The following is a 26,611-nucleotide window of genomic DNA, read 5'->3' on the forward strand; positions in this document are numbered from 1 at the left end:
GTGGTCGTGGGCGAGCGTCCTCGAGAGCCGGCACCGCCTCGTCCCGGTCTGAGTCGTCTCTCTCAGTCGCTCTCGGCTCTTGCCTCGTGCGCAAGTCTCTCGTGAGATCGCACACAGGAAGATGGGCGCAAGCAGGCAGACGAAAGCATGCATTGCCGCCTCGCTCCTCCTCCTGGTGGCCTCCTCACTTGCGGTACATGGTGCGCCTGCGAGACGAACGAGTGGGTCAGCTCCAGCGCTCGACGACGGTGTACAAGAGAGGACGAGAGAGAGATGGGACGCACCTGAACGAGAAGTGGAGCTGGAGGACGCCGCGGTCGAACGAGCTGCGGAACCCGCGCTTGTGCGAGTGCTCCCACTGCTTGTTGACGATCGTGAACGCAATGTCCTCGTACGGTGGGCCCGCTGAGAACGTGATGGTGCAGATGTCGGGGTTCTCCTTGTTCTTGATGATGCGGTACTCTGCATGGGGCGCGAGGCGAGGGACGGTGAGGGCCGAGTCTCGGGGGAGGGAGCGAAACGAGGGACGCACGAGGCGCCTTGGTCTTGTCGATGAGGTCGGGATAGAAAATGTTGAACTTGTAGCCCTGCACGACCTTGGGCGGAGGGTTGTCCGAGCTGCGGAGAGGGAAAGAAGGTCAGTGACGACCTCGACGAGGCCCGACCACGACGACGACGACGACGAGGACGGCCAGTAGAAAGGAAGAGAGAGAGGGACGCACTCATAGTGGGTCTGGTTGTACTTGTTCCACTCGTAGCCCGTGTGGACCTTGTTGAAGTAGCGTGGCTTGCGCGGGCGGTACTTGTCCTCCCAGCTGTAGCTCGGCCTCGACATCTCGGCCTCGAGGTTGAACAGCTCTTCCTCCTCATCGAACCCTTGGCCGACCGCCGCCTGGTAGATTGCGTCGTCCTTGCTCGCGGCGCCGTCGCCCTCGGCGCCCGAGGGCCCGCGCGGCTTGACGACGAACCGCGCCTGGGCGACGGCGCGCCGGGCCGCGTACAGCTGGGCGCGGTCCGACGCAAAGTCGACGACCTGGCACAGGCGGTACTCCTCGGGGATGCGCTTGAGGAGCGCCGGCTCCCACTCGGGGTTCCACGCGTCGGCGACGACGGCCGGCGCCGACGGCTCGCCGACCTCCTCGGCCTCGTCGTCCTCGACGTCCATCTCGTCGTCGTCGTCGTCGTGGTCGTCCTTGGCGGGCGCGGACGGGCCGGCGAGCGCGTTCTTGACCTCCTCGGCGTACCGGAGCGCCTCGTCGCGCTGCTTCTTGCGCAGCTGCTCGAGGCGGTTGAACAGGACGACCTCGTGCATGTCGCGCAACTTGGCCTTGGCCTTCCACACGACGAGCTCCTTGAGGAGGCCCTCCCAGTACTCGACGTCGATGACCTCGCCGCTCGCGAGCTTGCCCTGGACCTGCTGCTGCAGCTGGACGAGCTGGTCGAACGACTTGCCGCTCAGGAGGCGCTGGATCTCGGCCTTGACCGCCGCGTTGGCCCGGCTCTGCGCCGCGTACGCGTTGACGCCGATCGCGCGCTCCTCGCGCAGGGCCTCGAGCGACGCCGACGACACGATGAGGAGCGCGCGCCAGAACTCGGTGTGCGCCTCGATCTTTTCGAGTTGGAGGTACATCTTGATGTCGTCGTGGAGCTCCTCGGCGTCTTCGAGCGTGAGGTGCTGCGGGCGGGCCGAGGGTCAGAGACTCGCACGAGGGGAGGCGGGCTGAGCGCGAGGAGAGAGAGGGGGCGCACCTCGAAGATGGCGTACGGCTCCTCGAGGTCGACCTCGAGGCCCTCGCCCTCGTCCTCGTCGTCCTCGTCGTAGCCCTCGTCGCCCGGTTGCAGCGGCGGCTGGCTCCACTTGAGGTTGAGCGCGAGGTAGTCGATCGGCTTGGCGCGGCGCTCGCGGACCCGGATCTCGGCGCGCTTCTTGGCCTGCTCGAGGTGAAAGTCGTCCTCGCGATCGATCCAGGCCGCCATCTGCGCCGACTCGGCGTCGCGCGCGGCGCGCATCGACTCGGCCTCGCGCAGCTTGAACTCTTCCTCGCGCTGCGCACGGCGGACGTTGAGGCGCTCGATCTCTTGCTGCGGCACGGGTTGGCAAGTTGTGGTCAGAGACCGTGAAAGTGGGAGAGAGCGAGAGAGAGAGCAAGGGACGCACCTGGCTCTCGTACGCGCGCTCGCGGTCCCGCTTGGCCGCCTCCTCGGGCGTCATGCCCATCTTGCGCTCCTTCTCGCGCTTCTTGCCCCACACAAACTTGTCGCCGAGGTTGGCGTCGTGGAACGGGTTGTCCTGCGCCGAGTAGAACGCGACCTCGGCCGCGGCCTGGCGGGCATCCTCGGGGAGCAGGAGGGCGGCGTCGGCGGCCTTCTCGGCTTTGCGCGCTGCTTTGCGGGCTCGGCGCTCCTCGGACGTCTCGCGGTGGCGGTGCCTGCGGTGCAGAGGGGCGCACGGGGAAGGAGGGAAGGAGGGAGAGAGGGTCAGTCCAGGTGCTCGAGACGACGGAGGAGGCCCACCTCGACACGGCCACGGGCGAGCAAGAGAGGGCACGGGACGCACTTCTTGGACTCGCGGTCCTTATCCCTCGAGCTGCGCTCCTGGCTGCGACTCCTGCTCCTCTCCCGCCGACTGCTGCGCCGCTCATCTCCCCCGCGCTCCCGCTCGCGGTGCCGCTCCCTGACGCCGTCGCGCGGGCGGTCGCGGTCGCGGTCCCGGTCGCTGCGACGCTCGCGGTCGCGGTCGTGGTGGTCGTCGTCGCGGCGATCGCGCTTCGGGTCGCGGTCGCGGTCGTCGCGGCGGGAGGAGGAGCGATGAGGAGGCGAGGCGGAACGGCGGCGGGACGACGAGGGGCGGTCGCGAGTGCGGTCGTCTCGGTCCGAGTCGCGGTGGTCTCGGGAGCTCATGGTGGCGACGTGAGCGTGTGGTGAGGAGAGGAGCGGGGCGGCGGCGGGAACTTGGCGATGAGCGTGGCCTCGCTCGCTTCCGGGCGCCCTGTACGCTTGCCAGGGTGCTCAGGCTAGCGTCGTACAGGCTGTAAGCATGTCTGCCGAGGCGGTTGCTGGACAATGTCGAGGCCGTTCTCGCTCTCCTCGCCGACGAGGCCGCGAGCCACTCTCGACGCAGGCAAATCGGACAGCTGGCTTGACAAGGACGGCGAGAGTGCTACAGGAAACGGATCGGGACACAGGGCGACGAGGGAAGAGACGGTCGCAGGCGTCGAGGGGAGGACGAGGAGGTCTGGGCGCGGGTCGTTGACGAGCGACGCGGCACGGCTACTGCTCGGCCGACGGGACTGCCGCGTAGCCAGGGGGCGCTGGAGGGGCACCTGCACGCCGACGCAGAGGGTCAGTGCAGCTCGGTCGAAGAGTCGAGGAGAGAGAGAGGGGGGGGCGCACTCGAGAAGAAGCCTCCCTTGGCCGACTGCCCGCTCGCCTCGCCCGCCCAGACGTCGCTCGCGCCGTCAGCCGCCGCCGCCGCCGCCGTCGCCGCCCTCACACCGTCGGCGCGCTCGCTGCTGCCCTCGCCCGCCGCGCCGCCGCCGGCCTGTCCCTCCTCGGCCGCCACCGCCGCCGTCGAGTCCTCCTGCTCCGCGAGGCTGCATCGCGTGATGAGGAACGTGACAAAGATGTAGAGCGCGAGCACGACCGGGTACACCTTGTCGCGCACGCGCTCGGCCTCTTGGGACGTGACGAGGAGGAAGAACCCGAGGACGACGACGAGGATCATGGCGCTGATCGAGACGATCTGTGCGACGACGAGCTTGCGACGGTCGGCGACAAAGGCGCACTCGACCGCGGCGCAGTTGACGACGACGAGGAGGAGCGACGAGGCGAGGAACCCGAACCAGTCCCGGGTCGAGGGCGCGAGGAGGAACGCGTTGGCGGCATAGATGGCCAGGCTGATGACGAGGACCGTCCGGTCCGACAGGTGGTCGTGCGAGCGGGCGGGCATGTTGCAGAGCGGCTCGGGGCTGGGGCGACGGGGGCGGTGGTCCTCGGAGCGAGCGGGTCGAGGTGCGGCCGTGGGCGGGTCAAGGTCGAGGGCCGGCGGTGTGACCAGTCGGACGTGGTGAATGGTCGAAAAGAGAGAGAGAGAGAGAGAGAGAGAGGGCGCTGGAGGTACGGGCCGGACCGCAAATAGCCCAAGGTTGGCGGCCGAGTTGAGGAGGCGAGCGAGCTCCCGCCCTGAGCACCGCCCCGAGCACCGCGCGCCCGTCCCCATGGACCTCGTCGCCCAGCTCATCGGCACCATCTGCGACGGCATCCTCCAGTCGTGCGCCGAGACGCGTGCGTTGCCCCCCCTTTCCCTCAACGCCCCTCGCCGCGCCCTCGAAGCTGACCCGGGCGGCCCTCGCACGCGCAGAGACGAGCCTCGTGCGGGACTCTTGCGGCGCGTGCTGCCCGTGTGCGGCGCCGTGCTGCAGCCAGGAGGCCGGGTGGGACTCGCTCGGCGAGACGGAGGACGAGGGCGCCGAGGCGGCCGGCGGTCGTGGCGAGGCGGTGGGAGCAGACGCAGCGGGTAGCTCGGCGGCTGAGCGGGCGCAGGAGCAGCAGGGGCTTGCGCGTGGTGCTCGAGCTGGGTATGGCGCAGTCGAGGAGCAGCCGGTGCAGCGGGCGAGGATGCGGCCGGCGGGGTGAGCGGCGGCGGTGGCCCTCTCGCGCGTCTTTATGTACAGTACTCTCCTCTGTGCACGCCAGCGACCGTGTCGCCAGGACTGCGAAAGAACCCTTCGCAAAAAAAGGCGAGACGACGCTGTCCGAGAGAAGCTTCGGCCACTTGTCCGCGACGAAGCGCGGCGACGCTGACCGAGTCTCGCTGCACACGTTGCGCCCGCTCTTCTCGCCTCTTGCTTCCTCCACGCACCTTTGCACCCGACTGCCCAGCAACTACAGCCATGGCCGCCAACAAGGTGCGCCCCGCCCCCCTCTCTCTCCCCAGTCCCACCTTCATCTCCCCACCCTTCCTCGATGACGCGCACCCTTCCGCCTGAGCCCTGGCTTGCGAGCCCGGCCAGAGGGACTCTCGAGGACGGCCTGGTGGGAGGGCAGGAGCACGAACGCGCGTCGAGCACAGCAGTCGAGTCGGTTCTTGCGACGGAGCTCACCTCCCCGTCCTCATCCCGCAGAACATCCTCTTTGTCGTCTCGTCGCACGACCAGTTCCTCGACGGCAAGCCCACCGGCTACTACCTGTTGAGTCTCGTGTTTCCTCCCTCTCGCTTCGTGCAGCATCGGCCGTGGCCGCCGACCCCTCGCGGCGATGCGCCGTCTTGCGGTTGCTGTGTCGGCGCACAGCCAGGGCCTGCCGTCGCGCGGTGCCCTCGATCCCGAGCTGACCCCTGTCACGACTCGCAGGCCCGAGGCTGCTCACCCGTACTACGTCCTCAAGAACGCCGGCTACAAGATCGACGTCGCTTCCCCCAAGGCGAGTCTCTCTCCTCTCGACCGTCGTTCTGCCAACGGCGGCCTTGACTGACCCTTTCTTACTTGCGCGCAGGGAGGCAAGGCTCCGCTCGACCCGTCGAGCGTCGAGGCGTTCAAGTGCGTCGCTCGCTCGCCTGTCGTCCCTCCCCCTGTCGCGCTGTCTCCCTGACTCCCTCCTTTCCTCGCCGCCGCAGGGAGGACTCGGACTCGATCAAGTTCCTCAACGAGGACGAGCCCAAGCAGCTGTTCGCGAACACTAAGAAGGTGCGCTCCCCTCTCTTTCCCTCTCTCCTCGGCGTCGTCGCCAACCCTTTCCTCCCTCCCGCAGATCACGGACGTCAAGGAGGCCGACTACGCCGCGCTTGCACTTCCCGGAGGGCACGCGCCTATTTTTTTGAGTCTATAAGCTTCGTGCGCTGCGGCGAGCGGGCGCTCATCCTCTTGGCCTCACAGGACCTCACCACCGACAAGGACTCGATCGCGCTCATCGAGTCGTTCCTCAAGGCGGGCAAGCCCGTCGCGTCGGTCTGCCACGGTGCGTCCTTCTCACTTTCGTCTGCTCCTCGTGAAGCCACCGAACCGACCCTCGCCGTCCGACCGCAGGCCCGACCGTCTTCCTCAACGTGACCGACCCCAAGTCGGGCGAGCCGTTCGTCAAGGGCAAGAAGGTGCGCCCTCCTTTCTCGCCTCTCCTACATGCCTCGCACAGCACCTGACGCACCTCTGTGCGCGACGACAGATCACGTGCTTCTCGGACGACGAGGAGCGCCAGGCGGGACTCGTCGACTCGATCCCCTTCCTCGTCGAGACCGAGTTGCGCAACAAGGGCGCAGACTTCCAGCTCACCCGCAAGGCGTGGGCCGAGGAGGTGGTCGTCGACGGACAATTGATCACGGCGGGGAACCCCGCGAGTGCGTCGGGCATGGCCAAGGCGCTCCTCACCGTCCTCGAGAAGGCGTGAGCGCGTGCTCCCCCTCCTCGCTCCTGTACAGCGACCGACACGAAATGCAGTGCACTCTCACCAGTCCGTCTCTGTGTGCGTCTCAGCAACGAGCGAGAGAGAGAGAAAAAGCCTTTTTCGCGGCGAGAGGAACGTGCGCTCTCCTCGGTTCGTCGCCCGACTCGAAGGCGAGCGCGACTCGCAAAGGCTCGCAGCCTCGTCCCTCGTACAGGCGCAAAGACGCTCTCGCTCTCTCGTCCTCGCGGCCAGGAAGTGCCGAGGCGCAAGAGGGACACGAACGCAATCAAGATTCAAGCGAGAAGTCTAGGTAGAACTGGTCGAGCCTTGAGCGCCGGCGCTCAGCTCTTTCGTCCTCCTCCTCCTCCTCCTCCTCCTCCTCGTCCACCCTTCCTCCTCGCCGTCGCCGTCGCCGTCGCCTGCAGGATGAAAGAAGGGTCAGTGTCGACGAACGCTGAGGGAGCCGAAAGAGGGAGAGAGAGGGAGAGAGAGAGACGCACCTCGACCGCTCCTCGGCACTCAGACGCTGCACCAGTAACCGTGCTTGTCGCGCTTGTAGAGGTGGAGGTAGCGGGCGTACGGCTTGCCGCGCTTGTCGAAGTGCTGCGCCGGGAGCTGCAGGCGGGCGAGAGGCAGAAGGGGGAGAGAGGGGGCGAATCGTCAATTCCGAGTGCGACGAGGGGTGCGCGCGAGAGGCGAGAAAGAGAGAGAGAGCGAGAGAGAGAGAGAAAAGGGGAGACGCACCTTCTCGCGCTCGTCGCGCGCCTTGGTGCGGTCCGAGAAGTGCTTCGACACGAGGTTGACGACCGGCGCCGGACGCCTCGCCGTCGAGCCGCTCGCGACGTGGCCGCCCGAGCTGCTCACCGCCGACGCCGTCGACGCCTTGACCTTGCGGCGAACCGACGCCGCCGAGGGAACCGGGCCGAACAGCGAGCTCGACGTCGAGTTGGCCGAGTCGAGGCCCGAGCCCGAGGTCGAACCCGCCGCCGAAGACGACGACTGCTGAAGCGCGACCGTCTCGAGGCCGTCGTGCGTCGCCATCGCCGTGTCGCCGTCGCCGTCGACCTGCGAGGGCGTCGTGCCGAGCCCGCCGTCGACGGCGCTCGAGCGCGAGCCGCCGACCGTGACGAGCGCGAGGTCGGGCTGCGACGGCGCGACGAGGCCGGACTTGTCGCCGCTCGACGACGCCGACGACGTGTCGTGCGACAACGTGGACGGGTCGAGGGCGAGAGCGGGCGTGCCGCCGGTCGGGACGAGAGGCGAGGCGAGAGGCGAGGCGAGCGACGAGGCGAGCGACGAGGCCGAGGGCGACGAGGCGCCGGGGAGGCGAGGCGACGGCGGCGAGAAGCCGAGGTCGGCGGTCGAGGTGGGCATGGCGAGCTCGGGCGAGGGCGAGCGGCTCGGGGCGGTGTCGGGCTCGACCTCGAGCGACGAGTCGACCTCGGGCGACGAGGCGGACGAGTCGGCGCGGACGGCCGGGTACAGGCCGGGCCCGTGCTGCATCTCCTCGGCGACGTACTGCGTGACTGCGTAGCGCAGGCCCTGCTCGTCGTAGATGGCCTTGAGGTGCGGGACCTTCTTGACAAACGCGAGGAACTTGGCGAGCGTCTTGGTGTGCGGGAGCTGGCCCTTGAAGCGGTTGCAGTGCTTGAACATGACGACGCAGTTCTCGGCCGAGTAGTCCATGTCGTCGGTGAGGCTGCGAGGAGGGAGGAGGAGGGAGAGAGCGACGTCAGTCCGAGTTCTCGCCGAGGAGGACGAGGAAGGAGGGAGGTAGAGATTGAGAAAACGGGGCGCACCGATCCGTCTCGAGCGAAAGCCCGAGCGCGTGGTCCTCCTTGAAGCCCGTGACGGCGCAGATGAGGCCGCTGGCGACGAAGAATGAGCGGCCCGCCTTGGCGTGCTCGGCGTCGCTCGCCGCCGTGCCCGCCCACTCGCGCTTGTCGACCGTGTCGCCGAGGACGCCGTCGCGGTTGAGGCGCGTCGGACGCCTCGCCTGCATGGCGTAGACGGCCTTCATCGCGCCGTGGCCGTCGGCCGCCTTGTCCCAGCGCTCGAGCGCGTCCGAGCGGCTGTAGCCGTACGACTTGACGAGCGCCTCGTCCGCCTCGATCGTGCCCGAGAGCTCTTGACGGCGCCCTCGGTCGATCTCGGGCGTGTGGTACTCCTGGACGCGCATGGCGGCGCTCGCGACGTTGCGAAGAGGAGCGAACGAGACGCGCAGCATCTCGGCACGCTGCTCGGGCGGAGCGTCCTGGAAGGCACTGCAGGAAGGAGGACGAGAGTATGACGAGGGGACGAACAGCGAGAGTAGGAGGGAGGCAGACGAGAGGAGACTCAGTGCTGCTCGAGGACGAGCGGGAAACCAAGGGTAGGGAAGAGGGGACGCACCAGTTCCAGCCCCACTCGATGAGCTGCAGAAGCTGCTCGGCGTCGTGGTACTGCAGGTCCGAGTAGATGCGGTCGAGCGAGACCTGCGCAGCTCGACGAGCTCGAGTCAGTCGCAGTCGTGGACCTCCTGTCGAGCGCGAGAGTGGAAGAGGGGACGAACCGTGGCCGGGTTCTTGTCGTCGACGCCCCAGCGCATCGGGCGGCCCGTGATGCGCGACTTGATCTTCATGACCGCCTCGAGACGCTCGTTGACGACGACCTTGTTGAACCACAGGACGCGCGACGTGATGAGCTCGTTGCCGGGGACGCCGTTCTCCATGCCCGGGTCGACGGCCTTGAGGAGCGCCGCAGCGATGGCCTGCTGCGCGTCGGCGACGTTGTTGAAGTTGTTTTCGAAGCGCTTGCCCTCGGGCGTCTCGTCGTCCTTCTCGCGCCAGCGGATGCGGACGAGGCAGCTCTTGGCGGTGCTGTTGAGGTACGCGAGCGGGTCGTCGCGGAACTTGTTGAGGCTCGCGATGCGCCCCTTTGCGCGTGCCTGCGCGATGTGAGGAAGGCGGGGAGGAAAGGCGAGCGAGAAGGGGGATGGGGAACCACGACAGGGTCAGAGACGTTCGAGGGTCGCAAAAGAGAGACTCGTAGAGGAGGGAGGACGCACCTCGCTGCCGTCGGGGAATTCCTGCGACAGGGTGCAGGGGCGAAAGTCAGCTCCGAGCTCGACTTGAGAAGGTCGAACGCGAGAAAGGGGACGCACCGTCTCGCCAAGGGCCTTCCTCTTGCAGGCTCGGCAGTGAGCGTTGCCCATGTAGTGGTACGAGACGATGAGCTGGCCGCGACGGATGAAGTACTGGATGGCGTCGCCCTTCTGGTAGTCCATGGGCTCGTCGCAGTCGCTGCACTTGTACGGCGGCGGCAGGTTGAACTCGCGCTCGCAGCCGTAAATCTTGTGGAGCGTGACGTTCTTGCGGTCCTCGCGCACGGTGACGCGGTCGCCCTTCGGGAACGGGACGTTGGTGCCGCGGAAAAAGTCGGGCGTCTCGATCGTCTGGTCGACGGGCTGGTCGTCGAGCGCCTCCTGCAGGGTCGGCGAAAGGAGGAAATTGGCGGCGAGTCAGTGAGGCGTCGCAGTCACAGAAGGGAGAGAGGAAGCACGGACCTTGGACACGTTCATCTTGGCGGCGTCGTCGTGGTCGTCCGAGTCGCTCGCCGTTGCCGCCTTCTTGCCCTTGCCCTCGGCCTTCTTCTCCTTCTTCTTGTCGGGCTCGCCGGGCCATTTCGTGATTTCTGGCACGCGAGGAAGGTGGACCGTCAGGCCTCGTCGAGGGAGAGAGCCTCGAAAGAGAGAGAGCCTCGAAAGAGAGAGAGGAGGACGCACTCGAGTAGCGGAGCGGCACCTTTGGCGGCGGCGGCAGGCCGGCTGCGGCGTCGGCGGCGAGTTGGTCGACGACAGCTTGACGCTTGCGGCGGATCTGTAGCCAAGGTTTGTCAGTGGGCGGCTTCCAAAGCCCGAGGGAAGAGGGAGAGCGCGAACGCACCTCGGCCAGGTGGAGCACGCCTGCGGGTCCACCCTTGCGCTGCAGGGCAAGGGCTTCAGTTCGAGCGCACGAGAGGAGAGAGAAAAGGGAAGAAGGGACGCACAAGGTACTCGCAGTGAGAGCAGGGCCCGATGAAGCCGTGGCGCGTGCGCCAGCGGTCGACCCGGTTCTGGCACGGCGCGCCGCCCTGGTGAGGGGAGCCGCAGACCTTGGGGTCGCGTCGGACGCGGTGCCCCTCGTCTCGTCTCGTGCGCGAGCTTTTGAGCGGCGGAACCCTCGGCGACGAACGCGGTCCACTGCTCGGGCGTGCGGTCGTTGTTGGCGGACGCGCCCGGTCTGCGGCCGGTCTTGACCTTGCCCATGGCGATGTCGGGGCGAAGGGCGCGGGAGAGGGGGTCGGCGGGAGGTGAGGGCAAGAGGGAAGAGGAATGATGCCGAGCGCGAGCCCGCTCGAGTGGCCTGCGCGCACACAAACAGGGTTCCGCGAGACATGCCGCCGATCGCTCGACGTGCCGCTGAAGCGTCCCCCACGATGCCGTCGGTAAGACGCCGCTCGCAGGGGTGCCGCTCAGGAGGCGTGCCGGCATGGGGTGCGTGCGCGGTGCCGGCGTACGGACGCCAGCGCGTCCGAGTCTCGCATCTGCGCGGGTGGAACTCTCGTGAGCGGCACGGGAAGGAGGTCTCGAGATTCTCGTTGCGGTAAAGAGGGTCGATCGTTGCAGTTGCGGGCTGCTACTGGCGCTGAACGGTCGAGAAGGCGGGAGACGAGGTATCGTCGCGACGTGGCCGATGCCGCCCTCGTCCTCGAGCCCGTGCCCGTCGAACCTGCAGAAAGAGATGGAGGGCAAGAGTGCGATACAAGGTTAGCTCCTCGCTCGAGACGAGACGAAATGGCGGCAGAGAGGGAGAGGAGGAGGAAGAGGAGACGCACCCGCTCGTCCTTCCCTCCAGTCTCGACGGCAATTGGGCGCGACGATGAAGCTCCTCGTGATGACGCGCAGCTGGACCCTGATGGCGCGAGAATTTTGACGACAGCTCGAGACTCAGAGGATCTGCAGAGGAGGGAGGGGCGGGAGAAGGTGAGCCGACTTTCGCGTATCGAGGACAGAGAGAGGGACGCACCATGTTCAAGCGCTCGAGACAGCAGTCCGTGAGCTCTTGCGCCCAGTAGGCTCGGCGAATTGAGCTGCCACAGACGAAAGATGGCGAGGAGGAAGATGGGGGAGGTGCAAGGTTTGAGGTCGTCGGCGCGGCCGAGTCCGGCTGCGAGGAGGGGACGAGGTGGGTCAGTCATTGCTTGAGAGAGGTTTGAGGGCGGACGCACAGACACAAGAAGCGAGGGACGCACAGGAGAGCCGTCGTTGGACGAGTTGAGGCACCGAGCTGGATGAGGGACCGCGGGGCCGCGCCGTCAAGGCAGATGGAAGGGCCGGTGGTGCATGTGATGAGCAGGGCGGTGCACGAGCTGCTCGACTCTTCACATAGAGCAAAGAGGAGGATGTAGTCGAGAGGGAGAGCCGTGAGGGAGGCTGCGAGTGATGAGGCGGAAGGCTCGGCTGCACACGGCCCACCAGCCTGTACTGCTGCAACGACTGCGCTCAAAGGGCTAGCAGCTGCCCCTCGGTCGACCCAGCACCTTTTCGCCACCCGCTGCGCCGTGCCCGCATCCCCCGCCCCTCTCCTCTCCGCTCGCCGCTCTTGACGCTCGCTCGCCGACCACTCGCATCAACAGGCGAGCAGAGCCGCCTCGCAAGACTCGCGCAGGGCTATCAAGAGCCACTACCGGCCCTCTTGCAGCACTCGGCGGCCTTGTTGTGCGTCCCCTTGTCTCTCTGCCCTCTCCTCCCTCTCGTCGCTCGCGTCGTCGCACCTCGAGGCGCCGACAGCGCGTGCAGGGCTTCGGTCTGGGCAGCGGGAGGAAGATACAGGGTGCATGGATCGCGAGCAGGGCAGCAGGCGGGTCGTCGACTGTCGAGCGATGGCGCGAACCTCCGCAGGCAGCCGAGGCGTGCTGCCAGGGAGCTGTGGCATGGCGGTACGTCGAGAGAGGAGCGTTGTAGATCCTTGTAATGCCGAGCGAGAGCAGCAGAACGTCGTCCCGGAGCCAGAGCCGTACACACGAAGGTGGTTCGCAGTCCGAAGACCAGCTCGCGTTCGGGGTTCGAGCGCTTTCCCAGCTTTGCCGACAGCAGCAGTTGGCCTGTACACGCTCGCTACGTACTGCTGCGCGTGCTCTCGACGAGGTCCAGCTCGACCTGGCTCCTGCGCAGCTCGCTCGAACCTCGCGGGACCAACTGCGGCTTCGTTTTCGAGACTCTCTCTGGCTCTTTCGCACAGGCTAGACGGACCAACGCGCATAGTTACCGACTGATAGGGGGGTACTGACAGAAAAGAGAAGAGAAGAGAGACGAAAGGAGAGATCTGGCCGACCCGCTCACTGCGGCGTCGACGCCTGACTGGCGAGGGTGCCCGACAGCTCGTGAAGCGAGGCGAGCACCTTTGCGGAACCACCGATGAGCGCCTCCATGCTGACCCGCTCCGCCACGCTCATGCCGGCCCCAAAGCTCTGGTAGTGGGCGCGCAGGCCGTCGTGCACGGCGAGCGCCTGGAACGAGCATTGGGCGCTTCCGAACGCGCCGGCGGCCGACGCCGCGACGGGTGCGACGACCTGCCCTTGACCTTCAGGCGCACCCGGCACTGCGAGCGGCGCCGTCGTACCGTACGACGTCGCCTCGACGACGGGCTCGAGCGCGACGGCGTCGACCGAGTGGGCGGAAGTCGGCTCGGTCGAGCCGTAGGCGGTCCAGGGCGACGCCGACAGGGGCGTCTCGAGGCCGTCGTAGTGGTACTGGTTGACGTGGACGTCGGTGCGGATACTGAGGTGGCGGGTCGGGCTCGAGCCGAGGAAGGCGGACGAGGTGGCGGCGGGCGGCGGGTAGCTCGAGAACTGCGGCGCCGTGTTGACGCGAGCGCGGGGCACGTCGGACCAGGCGCGGTCGATCGAGGGACGAGGCGTTTGCGGCTGGATCGAGGTGGACTTGATGGCGGAGGACAGGCTCGAGGAGGAAAGGAGGAGGGTGGCTGCGAGGGAAAACGCCGTCAATGACGGGACCGACAACGAGAGAGGTGGCGAGGTCGGTCGCACAGCTGCTCAGGCTACGAGCCGAGGCGTCGCTCTTGCGCCTGCCCGCCTTGGTCGAGAACTGGGGCGAGTGGCCGTACTCGCACTCGAGGTCGCGGTGAGGCTTGGCCTGGCACGCGCCGCAGATCGGCTCGCCGTTGTCGCACGCGCAGTGGCGCTCGCGGCAAGGTATACACGCGCGGGCAGAGCGCGTGCCGGACTGTGTCGCAGAGTGCAGGGGACTGATGAGCCCTGGACGCGAGGCGGAAAGAGGTGCGAGCGGGAGCTCACGCTGATGGTCCCGCGGCGCTTCTGCTTGACGGGGCTGGGCGGCTGGCGCACCCTGTCGGCGGGAAAGCGGTACGGCAGGGCGTCCGACATGTCGGTGTGCGAGGCGAGCTGGTGGTCGTCGAGTGGTTGGGCGAGGCGAGGTCGAGGACGCTGCTCGAGGTGGTGCAGTAGGCGCGCAGGCCTGTTTGCCGACGACTGGACGAGGCGACGAGGACGACGAGGAGCAAGGGAAAGAGGGGTCGCGGAGGCCGGAGCGACGCCGGCGAGAGGAGCACCGGAGAGTCCGAGCGAGGAGAGGAGAGCGGACGACGGACGCCGACGCACCAACCTTAAAAGGCGGGCCAAGGCCGGCGCAGCTACTCGTGGCTCTTGCTCGCGAGCAATGTGCAGCCCGTCGAGCGTCGAACGCAGAGCTGTGGGCGGCCAGCGCCGGCGATTCGAGCGAGGAGGAGAGCGCGAGAGCGAGGAGGAACGCGCGAGAGGGCGGCGCGCCGCCGGGACCGAGTGCGTGCGTAGTAGAGATGCGCAGGTGCTGGCGCGGAAGCGTGAGAGCGAGCGACAAGTCGCGAAGCAAGCCCGGCGGGAAAGGTCGAAGACGACAAAGGCGAGACCGGCCGCCGGCGAGCGGCCGGCTCGCCATCTCCACGCTCAACATCGCGCTCGCACCCGCTGCAGCAGACGCCTGCGCACCCGCCATGCAGCACGGCACCCTCCCGCACGGCCTGCCCCTGCGCTTTGCCGACCTCGCCGTCCCAGATCCTGGCGGTCGCGCCGGCACCGACCAGCTCGTCGATGACCTCAAGGCCTCGCTCGTCGACCTCGCCACCGGTGGTCCGCTCCGCAGGGCCTACGCGAGCGTCCGCAAGGGCGAGCGCGCCCAGGGCAAGCTCCTCGTCGCCGGCGTCGAGGGCGTCGTCAACCAGGTGCGTCCGACCGACCTCCCTCTCGCGACTCGACCTCGCTTTCGGCCGCGGTGGGGGGTGTCGCCTGCGCGACAGCGGGGAGCTCTAGTGGAGCCTGCTGGGGCGAGCAGAGAGCTGCCGGCGGGCGCAGAGGGCACCTCACGCTCAACGACCCCCCACTGACCTCGACCTGTCGCGCGCAGGGCGAACTGCTCCTCGTCATCGGCCCGCCGACGGCAAACGCCTCGATCCTCGTCCGCGCCCTGTCGTGCTCGGACGACCTGCCCCTGTCCCCAACCTCGCACCTCGACTACGGCCTCGTCGACTACCGCAACGCGCACCGCCCGACCCTGTTCCCTCGCGCCGGCCGCGACAACTCGCGCAACCTGCGCTCCCAGGTCGTCTACATGGACGACCGCGACGTGCACTTTGCGACCCTGTCGCTCGCGTCGACCCTGCGCCCGGCGGCCGCGGCCAAGACGCCCGAGCACCGCCCGGACGGCTCGACGCGCGCCCAGTGGCGCGACCAGCTCGTGCGCGGCGTCGTCGACGCGCTCGGGCTCGCGCACGCCCTCGCGACGCCCGTCGGGTCCCCGCTCGTGCGCGGCCTGTCCGGCGGTGAGCGCAAGCGCGCGTCACTCGCCGAGGCGCTCGTCGCGCGCGCCGCCGTCCTCCTCCTCGACGGGCCCTTCAACGGCCTCGACTCGTCGACCGCCGTCGCCATGCTCGAGTACCTGCGCGCGTACGCGACCGACGGCAGGCGCTCGGTCGTCGTCACGACCCCGCACTGCGCCGACGCCCTGTACGACCAGTTCGACAAGGTCCTCGTCCTCGACGCGCGCGGGCGCCAGGTCTTTTTCGGCCGCACCCAGGACGCTCAGCCGTACTTTGAGCAGCGCGGGTTCGTGCGCCGCGTCGACCTGGGCGAGGGCACGGCCGAGTTCCTCGTCGGCTGCATCGAGGGCCGACACAACGACGTCGACCTCGAGCGGCGGTGGCACCTCTCGCCGCAGCGCAAGCAGCTCCTGCACGAGCTCGAAGAGACGTACCGGAACGCTCACCCGTTCGACCGGTGCGCCGGCCCGCTGTTTGCGGCCCTGCGCGACGAGAAGAGCGCGTTCACGCCCAAGTCGTCGCACTACACCGTGTCGTTCGCGCGCCAGGTCGCCCTCTTGACGCGTCGCCAGTACGCCCTCATCCGGTCCGAGCTGCCGAGCTACACGACCAAGACGGTCGTCAACCTCCTCCTGTCGGTCACGGTCGGCACCTTGTTCCTGCGCCTGCCGCCGACGACCGAGCACGCGTTCACGCGCGGCTCGCTCCTCCTCCTGTCCATCATGTTCAACGCGTACCTGTCGCTCGCCGAGCTCGGCAAGACGATCGAGGGCCGCGACATTGTCAAGCGCCAGGGCGACTACGGCCTGTTTTCCTCGTCGGCGCTCGCCGTCGCCCGCGTCTTGGGCGACCTGCCCCTCATCGGCGTCCAGTGCGCCCTGTTTGGCACCATCACGTACCTCCTCGCCGGGCTCCAGCCGACGTTCAGGGCGTTCGCGACCTACCTCGTGTTCGTGTACGCGACGGCGCTCAACCTGTCGTGCCTGTTCCGCATGGTCGCCGCCTTGAGCCCCAACTTTGAGGGCGCGATCCGGTTCTGCGGCGTCGCCCTCAACGTCCTCGTCATGTACGCCGGCTACTTTATCCCGACGCCGTCGATGCGGCCTTGGCTCAAGTGGGTCCACTACGTCGTCGACCCCATCTCGTACTCGTACGAGGTGCGTCCCGCTCTCTTTTCTCGTGCTCGTCGAGCAGACCAGACCCTGACACCTTCTCGCAAACCCCTCGTCCCGCAGGCGGTCCTCGCCAACGAGTTCCACGGCCTGTCGCTCGCCTGCTCGCCCTCGGACATCGTCCCTTCTGGGCCCTCGTACGACGCCCTGTCGGACCTGTACAAGACGTGCACCCTCCCCGGCTCGACCCCGGGGTCCCTCGCCGTCTCGGGCGACACGTACCTCGCGCTCGCGTACGATTTCCACTACGCGCGCGTGTGGAAAAACCTCGGCGTGCTCGCGCTCCAGGCCGCCGTCTTTCTCGCCGTCGGCGTTGCGGCGACCGACGTGCTGCACTTTGCGCCCGGTGGGTCGAGGCGCGTGTGGAACCGCACGAGGGCGGTCAAGAGGAGGCTGTTTGGCGACAAGTGGAGGCGCGAGAGGGGGAGCGGCGACTATGGCGAGCGGGGCGCCGTCGGTTCTGGGGGTGGGGGTGGGGCGACAGGGGGCGAGAACGGGCGCGGTGCGGCGGGGCAGGAGAGGGCGAGGAGGCCGTCGGCGGAGGAGATGCGGCTGCTCGACGAGGAGGAGGGACGCGACTGGCGCGAGGGGGGCGTCGACGAGGGCGAGGACGAGGGCAGCGTCGATGGGACGCCGCTGTATGGCTCAGAGCAGGACGAGGACGAGCCGGTCGAGCTCGAGGGGTCGGTGCTCGCGGTGCGTCCCCCTCTCTCTCACTCCGGAACCTTCCCAAACTCGAACTCGACTGACAATTCTCTCTCGCGCTCACAGTGGAACAACGTCTCGCTGTGGATCGACACCGAGCTCGAGACTCGCCGTCTGCTCGACCGCGTCTCGGGCTACATCAAGCCCGGGAGGGTCTGTGCGCTCCTCGGCGCGAGCGGCGCCGGCAAGTCGACTCGTGCGTCCAGCCTCTCCTCCTCCTCCTCCTCACCGCTCCACCCGTTGCCGACACTCACCCTCTGTACGTGTGCGCAGTGCTCAACACGCTCGCGGGCCGGAGCCCGGGCGTCGTGCGCGGGACGATCCGGGTCGACGGCGTCGCGCCCGACAGCGACTTTTACCGCAACACGGGCTACGTCGAGCAGTTTGACCTTCACGGTGCGTCTCACTGCCCTCCCCTCGAACTCGGACAGGCGCAGAAACTGACGGGCGCCGCCCGCAGACGACCGCTCGTCGGTGCGCGAGGCGCTCGAGTTCTCGGCCCTCCTCCGTCAAGACGCCTCGATCCCGGACGCCGACAAGCTCGCCTACGTCGACCACGTCCTCGACCTGCTCGACCTGTCGCACCTCCAGGACGCCATCATCGGTACGCCGTCGGCCGGGCTCAACGCCGAGCAGCGCAAGCGCCTCACGATCGCGGTCGAGGTCGTCAGTCGCCCGGCCATCCTGTTCTGCGACGAGCCGACGACGGGCCTCGACACCAAGAGCGCGCTTCGCGTCGTCAAGCTCTTGCGCCGGCTCGCGAGGACCGGCCTCGCTGTCATCTGCACCATCCACCAGCCGGCGAGTCTTCCTTCCCCCTCCCTCCCTCTGCGCCTCGGTCCGGTATTGACTCTCGTTCTCCCTCACAGTCGGCCGAGACGTTCGGCATCTTTGACGACCTTCTGCTGCTGCAACGAGGCGGCAAGCAGGTCTACTTCGGCGCTCGCAAGGATGCCGTCTCGTACTTCTCGCGCGACCCCAACGTCAACGAGGCCGACGCGCCGTCGTTCACCAACCCGGCCGACTTCCTCCTCGACGTGAGCAAGACCGGCGTCGACGTCCCGGACGAGGACCTCGGCGAGGTGGACGACCTCGACGTCCTGTCGAAGCGGTGGTCGAGCTCGTCCGAGAGCAGCGCCGTCAAGCAGGAGCTCGTTCAGCTCGGCGCGCCGGTCAACACGCGCGACGACAAGACGACTCGCCTCATGCGCAAGCCGCCACCGCCGTCGGCGTCGGTCTGGCGCCAGTGCGCGCTCCTCACCAAGCGCGTCTCGCGGCACTACTACCGCGACCCGAGCTTCTCGTACACCAAGCTGTTCACGTCGACGATCGTGCCCCTCATCGTCGGCCTGTCGTTCTTCCTCGTCGGCCGCGAGCGCACCATCGTCTCGTTCCAGAACCGCATGTTCAGCGTCTTCCTCCTCCTGTTCGTCCCCGTCGTGTGGATGAACGCCATCATCTTCAAGGTGCACGCCCTGCGCGGCCTGTGGGAGGCGCGAGAGCGCCCGAGCCGCATCTATGGCCGCACGGCGTTCGTCACGAGCCTGCTCGTGAGCGAGGTGCCCTACTCGGTCGTCTGCGGCGCGGCCTACTTTGTCCTGTGGTACTTCCTCGGTGCGTCCCCCCTCCCCCCTCGTCTCTTGCGTGTCTAGCGAGGACCCTGACCTCTCTCTCTCTTGGTCGCAGTCGGGCTCCCGTTCAAGGCGTCGACGATCGGGTTCTCGTTCCTCCTCATCCAGATCTTCTTCTTCTTCCAGGTGCGCCCCTCTCTTTGCCTCTCGCCTCTCGGTGTGCGGCACTGATTCTCTCGAGCGCCGCAGTCGACCTGGGCCCTGTGGATCGTGTGCCTGTCGCAGTCGCTCGGCACGGTCGCCAACCTCCTCCCCTTCTTCCTCGTCGCCATGGAGGCGTTCAACGGCTCCCTCATCGCGTACCACCAGATGCCCGTCTACTACCGGTGGCTCTACTGGGTTTCGCCGTTCCAGCACTACGTGCGCGCCATGCTCGGCGCCCTCCTGCACGGCCAGCCGGTCGAGTGCGCCGGGTTCGAGGTCGTCTCGTTCCGCCCGCCGCCCGACTCGACGTGCGTCCCATCTCACTGCCACACTACCTCGGCGCCAGTACTGACCCGTGTCCTCGCACGCAGCTGCGCCACCTATGCCGCCGAGTACCTGCGCACGCACGCCGGCTACCTCCTCTCGCCCGACGCGACCGAGGCGTGCGACTTTTGCCCGATGAGCACCGGCGACGACTTTCTCTCGTCGCTCAACATCTCGCACGGCGACCGCTGGACGTCGCTCGCCGTCCTCGCCGCCTACTCGCTGTCCAACATTGCCATCACCTACTACCTCGTCTTTGTCCCCCTGCGCGTCCCCGACTGGCTGTCGACGCTCGTCACAAAGGCGACCGGCCGCACGGGCGTCGGGAGGAAGCGCGCCGAGCAGGTGGCGGCCGAGGAGTGGGCGCGCGAGCTCGCGTTCGAGCGCGAGCACCCGGAGGTGCACGCGACGACGATGGCGCACGACTCGTTCGCTTGATGGAGCGCGTGTGTGGGAGAGGTAGATCTTGTGTGGATAGAGTCTTGTAGAGCACGGCGAAAAGCAGCGTCGAACTGCAACCTCGAGGCGCACTGTCCTCGTCCGCCCCCGCGCAGCGCACGCGCCTCGTTGTCTTCGCCGAGGGGGAGCGAGCTGCTTCTGTCGCTCGATGCTCCTTCTGCTCGCCACATGAGCAAGCAGCTCGTGCAAGTGGCCCTGCCCGGCCCAGGCGGCGCAGCCTCGGTGCACGCGACGTTCGCCGCCGTCTCCGACTCGCTCCAAGCCCTCGTCGTCACCCTCCTCGCCGAGGATGGCCAGCAGATCAAGCGCACCGTCTGCGGTCGCGCGCACCCTCGAGCAGATGACCTCGCCCTCTGGCGGATCCAGCGCGTGTACCAGAGCTCGCCCACAACCGGCGGCGTCGAGTTGAGCGATGAGGACCTCGCCCTCCTCGCAGATGATCGTGAGTGCTCGGCGGCAGCGCAGGGACGGCGCAGGGCACAGTCACTGACCTTGCTCACTCACACAGGACTGCTCGCGCCCACCCTCACCGTCGGCGCGGCGCTCGCCTTGACCGGCTCCCCTCCCGCGCCTTACCCGGCCGGCACCGACGACTCGACCCAGTTCAGCGAGTTTCTCCTGTCGAGCCACCTGCATGCCCCGACGCTGCGCCTCGTGTTCACGCCCAACCTCGTCCAGGTGACGTTCGAGCATGTGCCCGGCTTGCCCGAGGGCCAGCGCGTCCAGCTCTTTGTCGGCGCCGAGACGACGGCGGGCGAGGCCGTCGAAGCGCTCGTCGAGGAGCTCGCGATCAAGAAGTTTGTAGTCCAGGGCCACAAGTCGGCGCGCGTCGAGTACTGCATCCAGGCTCGCGACAAGGACGGCGGTGAGCCCAAGCCTCTCTTGAGCCTCCCTCTCTCCCCTCGCGCCCAGCTGACCCTAGTCCCGCACAGCTGTACACACGCTCTCGACGCCGACACGCATCCTCGCCCACCTCCAGGCGCAACGCCCCGAGGCCGACCCGCCCTACCTCGCGACTTTCACCATCTCGCCGTCCTGGCTCAAGAAGGCCGGCACGGTCGCGCTCGCGCTACCCAGCGCCGCCGCGGCCGCCTCGTCGTCGACGTCTACGTCCGGCGACGGCGTTCGCCGGAGCATCGCGAGCCGAGAGGGCGGCGGTTGGCGGCCGTCTAGCCTCTTCGGCGGGCTGCTTTTGGGCACGGCCGAGGTGGCGCCGTCGGCGGTGGACGTGCCCGACGCGGCATCGGGCGGCGAGAGCGACCAGGAGGAGGGCGAGGGCACGCTCAAGGCGGACAAGGGCGGCGGCGCAGTGTCCTTGGCGGCGGCGGCGGCGACCGACACGACCCGCTCGAGCGCGGGCAGCCGGTCCCGTCTCTCGGCGCTCTTCACCGACTGGATCGCGCCCGAGGCGTCGACCTCGACCTCGCCGTCGCCGCCTGCGCGCCCGAGCAGCCGCATCGTCGGCGCGCCCGTCGCGCTGTCGCAGGACGCGAGCCGCCGCTTTTCGAGCTTCACGCCCGGTCAGCGGCTCCCGGCGATCCAACTCGAGGAGGAGGACGAGCGCGAGGAGGACGAGGGGAGCGAGGAGGGTCTGCAGACCGCTCTCGAGCAGCTCATGGTGCGTCCGCGTGCCCCTGATCCTCCTCGCACGGACCTCGACTGATCTCGTCACCCCCGACAGGACGACCTCGGCCTCAAGGACGCCCAACGCGCCGCCATGCACAACCTTCCCGACGACCGCAAGCGCTTCCTCATCGCCCAGCACCGCGCCTCGCAAACCACCTCGCCTGCGCCGCTCCGACCAGTCTCGACCGGTCCCCCCTCGTCGTCCGACTCGAGCCTCCTCGGCAACGTCAAGCGCTTCTCGCTCGCCAGCGTCGGCTGGGGCGGTTACGCCGACTCGGAGCCGTCGCCGACACCGGCTCGACCCGCGACGACTTTCGGCGCGCCGGCGCCCAGCCCGTCGAGTCGGTTTGCGCCCGCGGAGCAGCGAGACGCCGGCGGTGCTGCGCCACACCTCCAGAGCCAGGAGACGGGCACGTCGTCGTCGTGGACGTCGTGGTGGTCGTCGCCGTCGCACGCGACCGGGACCGGCCAGCCGTCGTCGAGCGAGCAGGCCAAGGACTCGCCCCAGTTCTACCGGGACCAGCTTCGTTCGACGTGCGTCCACTTCCTCTCAACTCCCTCTCCCGACCTCTTCTTGACCTGACTCTTCGTGCGTCCCCAGCAAGATCACGCAGCGCAGCCTCGCCAAGCACCTGATCGCGCTCCGGGTCCGCCTGTCGACGGCCAAGCTGTCGTGGACCGAGGACTTTGTCGACAACGCGCAAGGCCTCGAAGCGCTCGAGGAGCTCCTCGACAAGGTGGCGGCTCACAAGACGAGCAAAGACGCCGTCGTCGCGACGAGCGAGGAGGGCAAGATGGTCCAGGTCGAGTGCGTGCGCTGCCTGCGTGCCCTCATGAACACCGACGTGCGTCCCCTCGTTCTCCTTCTCTCCCGTGTCCCCCTCCATACTGACCCGCTCGTCGCGTCGGCAGATCGGCTTCTCTCGCGTCGTCGCCCGCCCGACCCTCGTCACCTCGGTCGTCTTCAGCATCTACTCGCCGTCCCTCAAGCTGCGCTCCCTCGTCGCCGACGTCCTCGCCGCCATGTGCCTCCTCTCGCACGACGCTCGTCGACTCGTCCTGTCCGCCTTCTCCGACGCTCGCCTCGACCACGGCGAGAGGTTCCGGTTCGAGTGGCTCGTCGACCGCATCAAGGTCGTCGACCAGCCGGACGACCGCACCATCGACGGCTCGAGCGTGCTGTCGGGCGTCGACGAGGACGACGACGCCGACGAGGCGAGCTTCTTCGAGTGGCGCACAGCGGCCATGTCGCTCGTCAACGCGCTCGCCAACTCGCCGCACGACCTCGAGGAGCGCATGACGACCCGCGACGAGTTTGCCCGTCGAGGGATCAACGAAGCGATGCAGGGCCTGCGCTACGTCGACCCGCCAGATGCGCTCTTGCGCCAGCTCAACGTCTACGTCGAGGAGCGCCAGGAGGACCAGGAAGAGCTGCACGAGCGGACGGCCGGCCGATCTCGCGACGAGTGCGTCCCTCTCTCTCCCCCATCTGCAGCCTCCCTCGTACTGACCCGTCGTCGTCCCGCAGCATGTCGGACGTCCCGCTCGGCGAGCTCATCAAGCTCGCGCAGGAACACTCGGACCTGTTCCCGCGACTCGTCGAGACGATGCGCGGCTACATCAAGGTCTTTGAGCGCCAGGACATCGACGAGTGCGTCCCTGTCTCTCTGCGACACTCTGCCCGGCAAGGCCACACCCTGACTCGCTCTCGCCGCCCCGCAGCCGCCTCCGCGACGACCTCATCACGGTCCTCCACAACTTTGTCGACCACGCCGCGCACCTCGAGGACTTTGATCATGGATGGCGCGTCTTCATGCGGCAGTACCTGTCGAGCATCGTCCACATCGTCGGCCAGCAGTCGCTTATCCGGTCGTCTCGAGTCGCCGACACGGCGAGCGTCCCGACGAGCTTTCTCGACGAGCTCGAGGGCCTTCGAGCGCAAGTCGACGAGCTGTCCGAGGAGCGCACCGCTCTCAGGCGGGAGCTCGACGCGCAGATCGCCGAGACCAACACGCTCCGGGCCCTGCCGTCCGAGCGGCAGGTCGAGCCGGGCGAGCGGGTGCGTCCCATTCGAGCCTCTCCTCCCCTTGCCTCGACGTGCCCTGACCTTGTCTCTCACGCGCCTACAGTCACCGCGAGGGTCGCAGCTGAGGAAGGGCGACAAGGAGGTGCGCCCCGCCCGCCTGCTCTTTCGCGCCTTCTCAAACTCGAGATCTCACTCACGCATCTCTTTCCCGCCGCAGAACTTTGCCGGTGTCGTCCAGCGTCTCGTGCAGAAGGAGAAGGAGGTCATGGACTTGCGGGCGCAGCTCGAGGGCGGTGTGCGGTCGGCGCAGGGCGAGGAGGAGGCGAGGAAGGACCGTGCGGGCCAGAACCGCCGGTGGGAGGCGCTTCTCGGCGAGATCGGGCAGAGCAAGGTCAAGGTGCGTCCTGAGCATCGTCCTTCGTCTCCTGAGCGGGCCACTCACCCGTCTCGCCGCACAGATCGCCGACCTCGACACCGAGCTCGAGGCCCGCAACAAGGAGATCAAGTTCCTCAAGCGCACGCTCGAGTCGGTCTATTCGCGCTTCCAGTCGTCCGTCGCCACCGCCCTCGCAGTACCAGGTCAAGCTGCGTCGCCGCCGGCCGTCGACGACCACGAGCTGCTCGCGACTCGCACGCTCGAGGCGCTCAGCCAGCGCGACCAGGAGATCGCCGTCCTCAAGGCGCAGCTCGACGCAGCCCGGCAAGATCTCGTCGAGGCGCGTACGGCGACACCCGTCTTTGCCCGTCGAGCGCCGTTCCCGCCGGGCTCATCGTCGGCCGCGGCGTCGTCCCGTCCCTCGCCAACCGCCCTTGCAGCTACCGCCGCCCCTCCCCCTGCACCACCGCCCCCACCGCCACCTCCTCTACTATCTCTCGCTCCATCACCTCCTCCACCACCTCCTCCTCCTCCGCCGCCGCCTGTCGGCCGTCCTTCGCCTACCGTTCCCGCCGCGGCTCCTCCTGCACCAGCACCGCCGCCACCGCCACCACCACCACCTCCCGGTCAATCATGTCCTCTTCCGCCACCACCGCCCACCACCGGAGCAGCCGCGAGCGCAGCACAAGAAGCGGCTCGTGCGCGTTGTCCACCCTCGCCTCGACCTCCTCCCGAGGCGCCCCAACCACCGCCAGCGCCACCTGCTCCTGCGCCTCCGTCATCATCCATGAGTCCGCCACCACCACCGCCACCACCGCCGGGGCCGAAAGGCTCGTTGGCGTCGCCGTCGCCCGTCGTCCGTCGCCTCGTCGCCAAGCCGTCGGCGCCGGCCAAGAAGATGAAAGTGCGCCGCCTCTCTTTCTCTCCCCTCGTCTCATCTCTTCTCACGGACTGTACCTGACTTTTGGCTCTCCTTGCAGCCGTTCTTCTGGACCAAGCTGCCGCCGAGCCGTGTCGGGACGTCCATCTGGTCGCAAAGCGAGGTCGCGCCGCTCGACCTCGGCGACCTCGACAAGGTGTTTGCGGTCGGCCCACCGCTCGTTCGCGAGTCCAACGTCGAGGCGCAGGTCAAGAAGAAGCAGGCGGCAACGAGCTTGCTCGGCAACACGCGGGCTCAGAACGTCGGTGCGTCCCCCTCCCTCGGTCCCTTCTTCGCCTTGAGCGTTCGGCCCTGACAGGCTGCGTCACCGCAGCCATCATGCTCGCGAGGCTTCGTCTACCGCACGCGACGATCCGCAGCGCCATTGTCGAGCTGGACGACGCCAAGCTGTCGGTCGACAACCTCAAGGCGATCAAGCACCAGGCGCCGACCGCTGAGGAGGTGCGTCCCTCACTTCCCTCGTACGGGTGGCCGAGCGTGACTGACTTTTACCGCTCACAGATCGCGGCCCTCAAGAGTTTTGACGGCGACATCAAGACGCTCGCCGCGCCCGACCAGTACTTCCTCGAGGTGCGCACCGTCCGCTCGAAGTGCTCGACGAGCCGCCTCCTGACGCCACTTTCGACGCAGATCTCGACTATTCCTCGCCTCGACGAGCGTCTCTCGGCCATGCTGTACCGGCGTCGGCTCGACATGGACATGGAGGAGCTCAAGCCCGACCTGTCGATCTTGCGCGCTGCGTGCGGCGAGTTGCGCACCTCGAACCGCTTCCAAGCTCTTCTGCAAGTCGTCCTCGCCATCGGCAACTCGCTCAACCGCGGCACTTTCCGAGGCGGCGCGGCCGGTTTCTCACTCGATTCGCTCCTCAAGGTGCGCCCGGACCCTCTCTTTCTGCTCGAGGACATGACCCTGACCGGCCCTCTCTCGACCCGCAGCTGCAAGATGTCCGCACCGCGAGCGGCTCGACCGACACGCCGACCCTACTGCACTACGTCGTCCGAGTTGTTCGCCGCCAAGACCCGTCGCTGCTGGCCCTCTTGGACGACCTCCCGCACGTCGAAGCTGCATCGAGGAGTGCGTCGTCTCTCGCACCTGTACCACTCGTACCACCGCCTGTCACTGACACCTTGCTTTTGCAGCTTCGAGCTCGACGGTGCAAGAGACGGTCCAAGCGCTCGTCGCCGGCGTGGCCCAGGCCGAGCAGGAGCTCGACATCCTCAAGCAGACGCCGAGCACCATGTCGCCACAAGACCGATTCGTCACGGTCATGGAGGTGCGTCCGACGCCCCTTATCGTCTCGAGCCCCTCGCCGTCACTGACCCGGCCTCGCCGTCGTCGCAGCAATTCGTCCGACACGCCTCGCCCGCCATGTCTGCCCTCTCGAGCTACGGCTCAGCCGTCGCCGATGAGCTGCGAGACCTGCTTCTCTTCTTCGGCGAGGACCCGGCGCAGGCCAAGCCCGAGGAGCTGTTCGACCTCGTCGCGCAGTTCGCGTCCCTGCTTCGGGTACGCCGCTCGCTCCCCTCCCTCCTCGATGCGCTCAAAGCAAGACCCTGACACCGTCCTTTACCTGCAGCGCGCCGACGCCGAGGTGCAGGCGGCCGACGCCAAGGCCGAGGTCGAGCGTCAGAAGAAGGCGGCGTCGCTCAAGCCCCTCCAGCCTTCGCCTACACCGCCACCGACAACACCGCCCACCTCGTCGCGCAAGTCGTACTTTGTGCGTCTCTCCTCCTCTCTCTCTCCGTCTCCTTCTGCAGCGCCAGCTAGAGAGCTGACCTCGCTCGTCGTCACAGGCCGCCTCGCTCAGCCCTGGGTCGCCGTCCTCGAGCGGCAGCAACTCGATCGGTCGCGGCCAGTTCGACACGGCGATTCGCGACTTGCGCAACGGCGTCTCGAGCCGCCGGCAACGCTCGACGGCCGAGCGGGACCGTCCTCTCTCGCGCCTCTTCCTCACGAGCTAGTCCCCCTCTCTTTCTCT

General features: G+C 67.9%; 8 protein-coding genes across 8 annotated transcripts; 4 read left to right on the forward strand and 4 right to left on the reverse strand.

The window, feature by feature from the left end:
* Positions 1-119: 119 nt before the first annotated feature.
* Positions 120-2,901, reverse strand: RHOBADRAFT_50696 (uncharacterized protein; the record flags this gene model as incomplete). The annotated part of the gene is made up of 7 exons (XM_018415448.1): positions 120-206; positions 285-462; positions 533-618; positions 723-1,675; positions 1,750-2,082; positions 2,159-2,429; positions 2,558-2,901. 7 exons carry the CDS (start codon positions 2,899-2,901, stop codon positions 185-187), a joined length of 2,187 nt encoding a protein of 728 aa, XP_018274247.1. The 3' UTR covers positions 120-184.
* Positions 2,902-3,270: 369 nt separating this feature from the next.
* Positions 3,271-3,949, reverse strand: RHOBADRAFT_50697 (uncharacterized protein; the record flags this gene model as incomplete). Its single annotated transcript, XM_018415449.1, has 2 exons — positions 3,271-3,323; positions 3,394-3,949. 2 exons carry the CDS (start codon positions 3,947-3,949, stop codon positions 3,271-3,273), a joined length of 609 nt encoding a protein of 202 aa, XP_018274248.1.
* A 268-nt stretch (positions 3,950-4,217) lies between these two features.
* Positions 4,218-4,635, forward strand: RHOBADRAFT_40743 (uncharacterized protein; the record flags this gene model as incomplete). Its single annotated transcript, XM_018413761.1, has 2 exons — positions 4,218-4,284; positions 4,361-4,635. The coding sequence occupies 2 exons, from the start codon at positions 4,218-4,220 to the stop codon at positions 4,633-4,635; spliced, it is 342 nt and encodes a 113-aa protein (XP_018274249.1).
* A 217-nt stretch (positions 4,636-4,852) lies between these two features.
* Positions 4,853-6,451, forward strand: RHOBADRAFT_64353 (uncharacterized protein). Its single transcript, XM_018418471.1, has 9 exons — positions 4,853-4,907; positions 5,124-5,188; positions 5,352-5,421; positions 5,494-5,537; positions 5,615-5,684; positions 5,749-5,814; positions 5,874-5,955; positions 6,024-6,088; positions 6,160-6,451. Exons 1-9 carry the CDS (start codon positions 4,893-4,895, stop codon positions 6,379-6,381), a joined length of 699 nt encoding a protein of 232 aa, XP_018274250.1. The 5' UTR covers positions 4,853-4,892; the 3' UTR covers positions 6,382-6,451.
* A 446-nt stretch (positions 6,452-6,897) lies between these two features.
* Positions 6,898-10,663, reverse strand: RHOBADRAFT_40745 (uncharacterized protein; the record flags this gene model as incomplete). The annotated part of the gene is made up of 12 exons (XM_018413762.1): positions 6,898-6,993; positions 7,123-8,077; positions 8,178-8,642; positions 8,770-8,852; positions 8,930-9,304; positions 9,425-9,445; positions 9,521-9,841; positions 9,923-10,050; positions 10,142-10,235; positions 10,302-10,340; positions 10,405-10,488; positions 10,586-10,663. 12 exons carry the CDS (start codon positions 10,661-10,663, stop codon positions 6,898-6,900), a joined length of 2,739 nt encoding a protein of 912 aa, XP_018274251.1.
* A 2,072-nt stretch (positions 10,664-12,735) lies between these two features.
* RHOBADRAFT_40746 (uncharacterized protein) lies at positions 12,736-13,803 on the reverse strand (the record flags this gene model as incomplete). Its single annotated transcript, XM_018413763.1, has 3 exons — positions 12,736-13,382; positions 13,447-13,642; positions 13,714-13,803. The coding sequence occupies 3 exons, from the start codon at positions 13,801-13,803 to the stop codon at positions 12,736-12,738; spliced, it is 933 nt and encodes a 310-aa protein (XP_018274252.1).
* A 605-nt stretch (positions 13,804-14,408) lies between these two features.
* On the forward strand, positions 14,409-19,762 carry RHOBADRAFT_50699 (uncharacterized protein; the record flags this gene model as incomplete). The annotated part of the gene is made up of 10 exons (XM_018415450.1): positions 14,409-14,636; positions 14,819-16,387; positions 16,466-17,098; positions 17,174-17,303; positions 17,381-17,503; positions 17,568-17,884; positions 17,977-18,721; positions 18,794-18,864; positions 18,928-19,190; positions 19,254-19,762. The coding sequence occupies 10 exons, from the start codon at positions 14,409-14,411 to the stop codon at positions 19,642-19,644; spliced, it is 4,470 nt and encodes a 1,489-aa protein (XP_018274253.1). The 3' UTR covers positions 19,645-19,762.
* Positions 19,763-19,833: 71 nt separating this feature from the next.
* On the forward strand, positions 19,834-26,594 carry RHOBADRAFT_50700 (uncharacterized protein; the record flags this gene model as incomplete). Its single annotated transcript, XM_018415451.1, has 20 exons — positions 19,834-20,107; positions 20,174-20,530; positions 20,598-21,283; positions 21,347-21,825; positions 21,893-22,136; positions 22,204-22,757; positions 22,820-22,942; positions 23,014-23,350; positions 23,421-23,459; positions 23,535-23,714; positions 23,776-24,597; positions 24,674-24,878; positions 24,947-25,074; positions 25,135-25,203; positions 25,264-25,503; positions 25,569-25,707; positions 25,773-25,906; positions 25,975-26,139; positions 26,210-26,350; positions 26,427-26,594. The coding sequence occupies 20 exons, from the start codon at positions 19,834-19,836 to the stop codon at positions 26,592-26,594; spliced, it is 5,484 nt and encodes a 1,827-aa protein (XP_018274254.1).
* Positions 26,595-26,611: the final 17 nt, after the last annotated feature.

Source organism: Rhodotorula graminis (genome assembly GCF_001329695.1).
Source record: "Rhodotorula graminis WP1 unplaced genomic scaffold RHOBAscaffold_1, whole genome shotgun sequence".
Classification (NCBI taxonomy): domain Eukaryota; kingdom Fungi; phylum Basidiomycota; class Microbotryomycetes; order Sporidiobolales; family Sporidiobolaceae; genus Rhodotorula; species Rhodotorula graminis.

What these genes read in the sequence shown, in the direction of transcription:
- RHOBADRAFT_64353 (XM_018418471.1), top strand. An exon ending in TCGACGTCGCTTCCCCCAAG is followed by an intron (nt 5,422 to 5,493) that starts GCGAGTCTCTCT and finishes ACTTGCGCGCAG; the next exon opens with GGAGGCAAGGCTCCGCTCGA. An exon ending in TCGAGCGTCGAGGCGTTCAA is followed by an intron (nt 5,538 to 5,614) that starts GTGCGTCGCTCG and finishes TCGCCGCCGCAG; the next exon opens with GGAGGACTCGGACTCGATCA.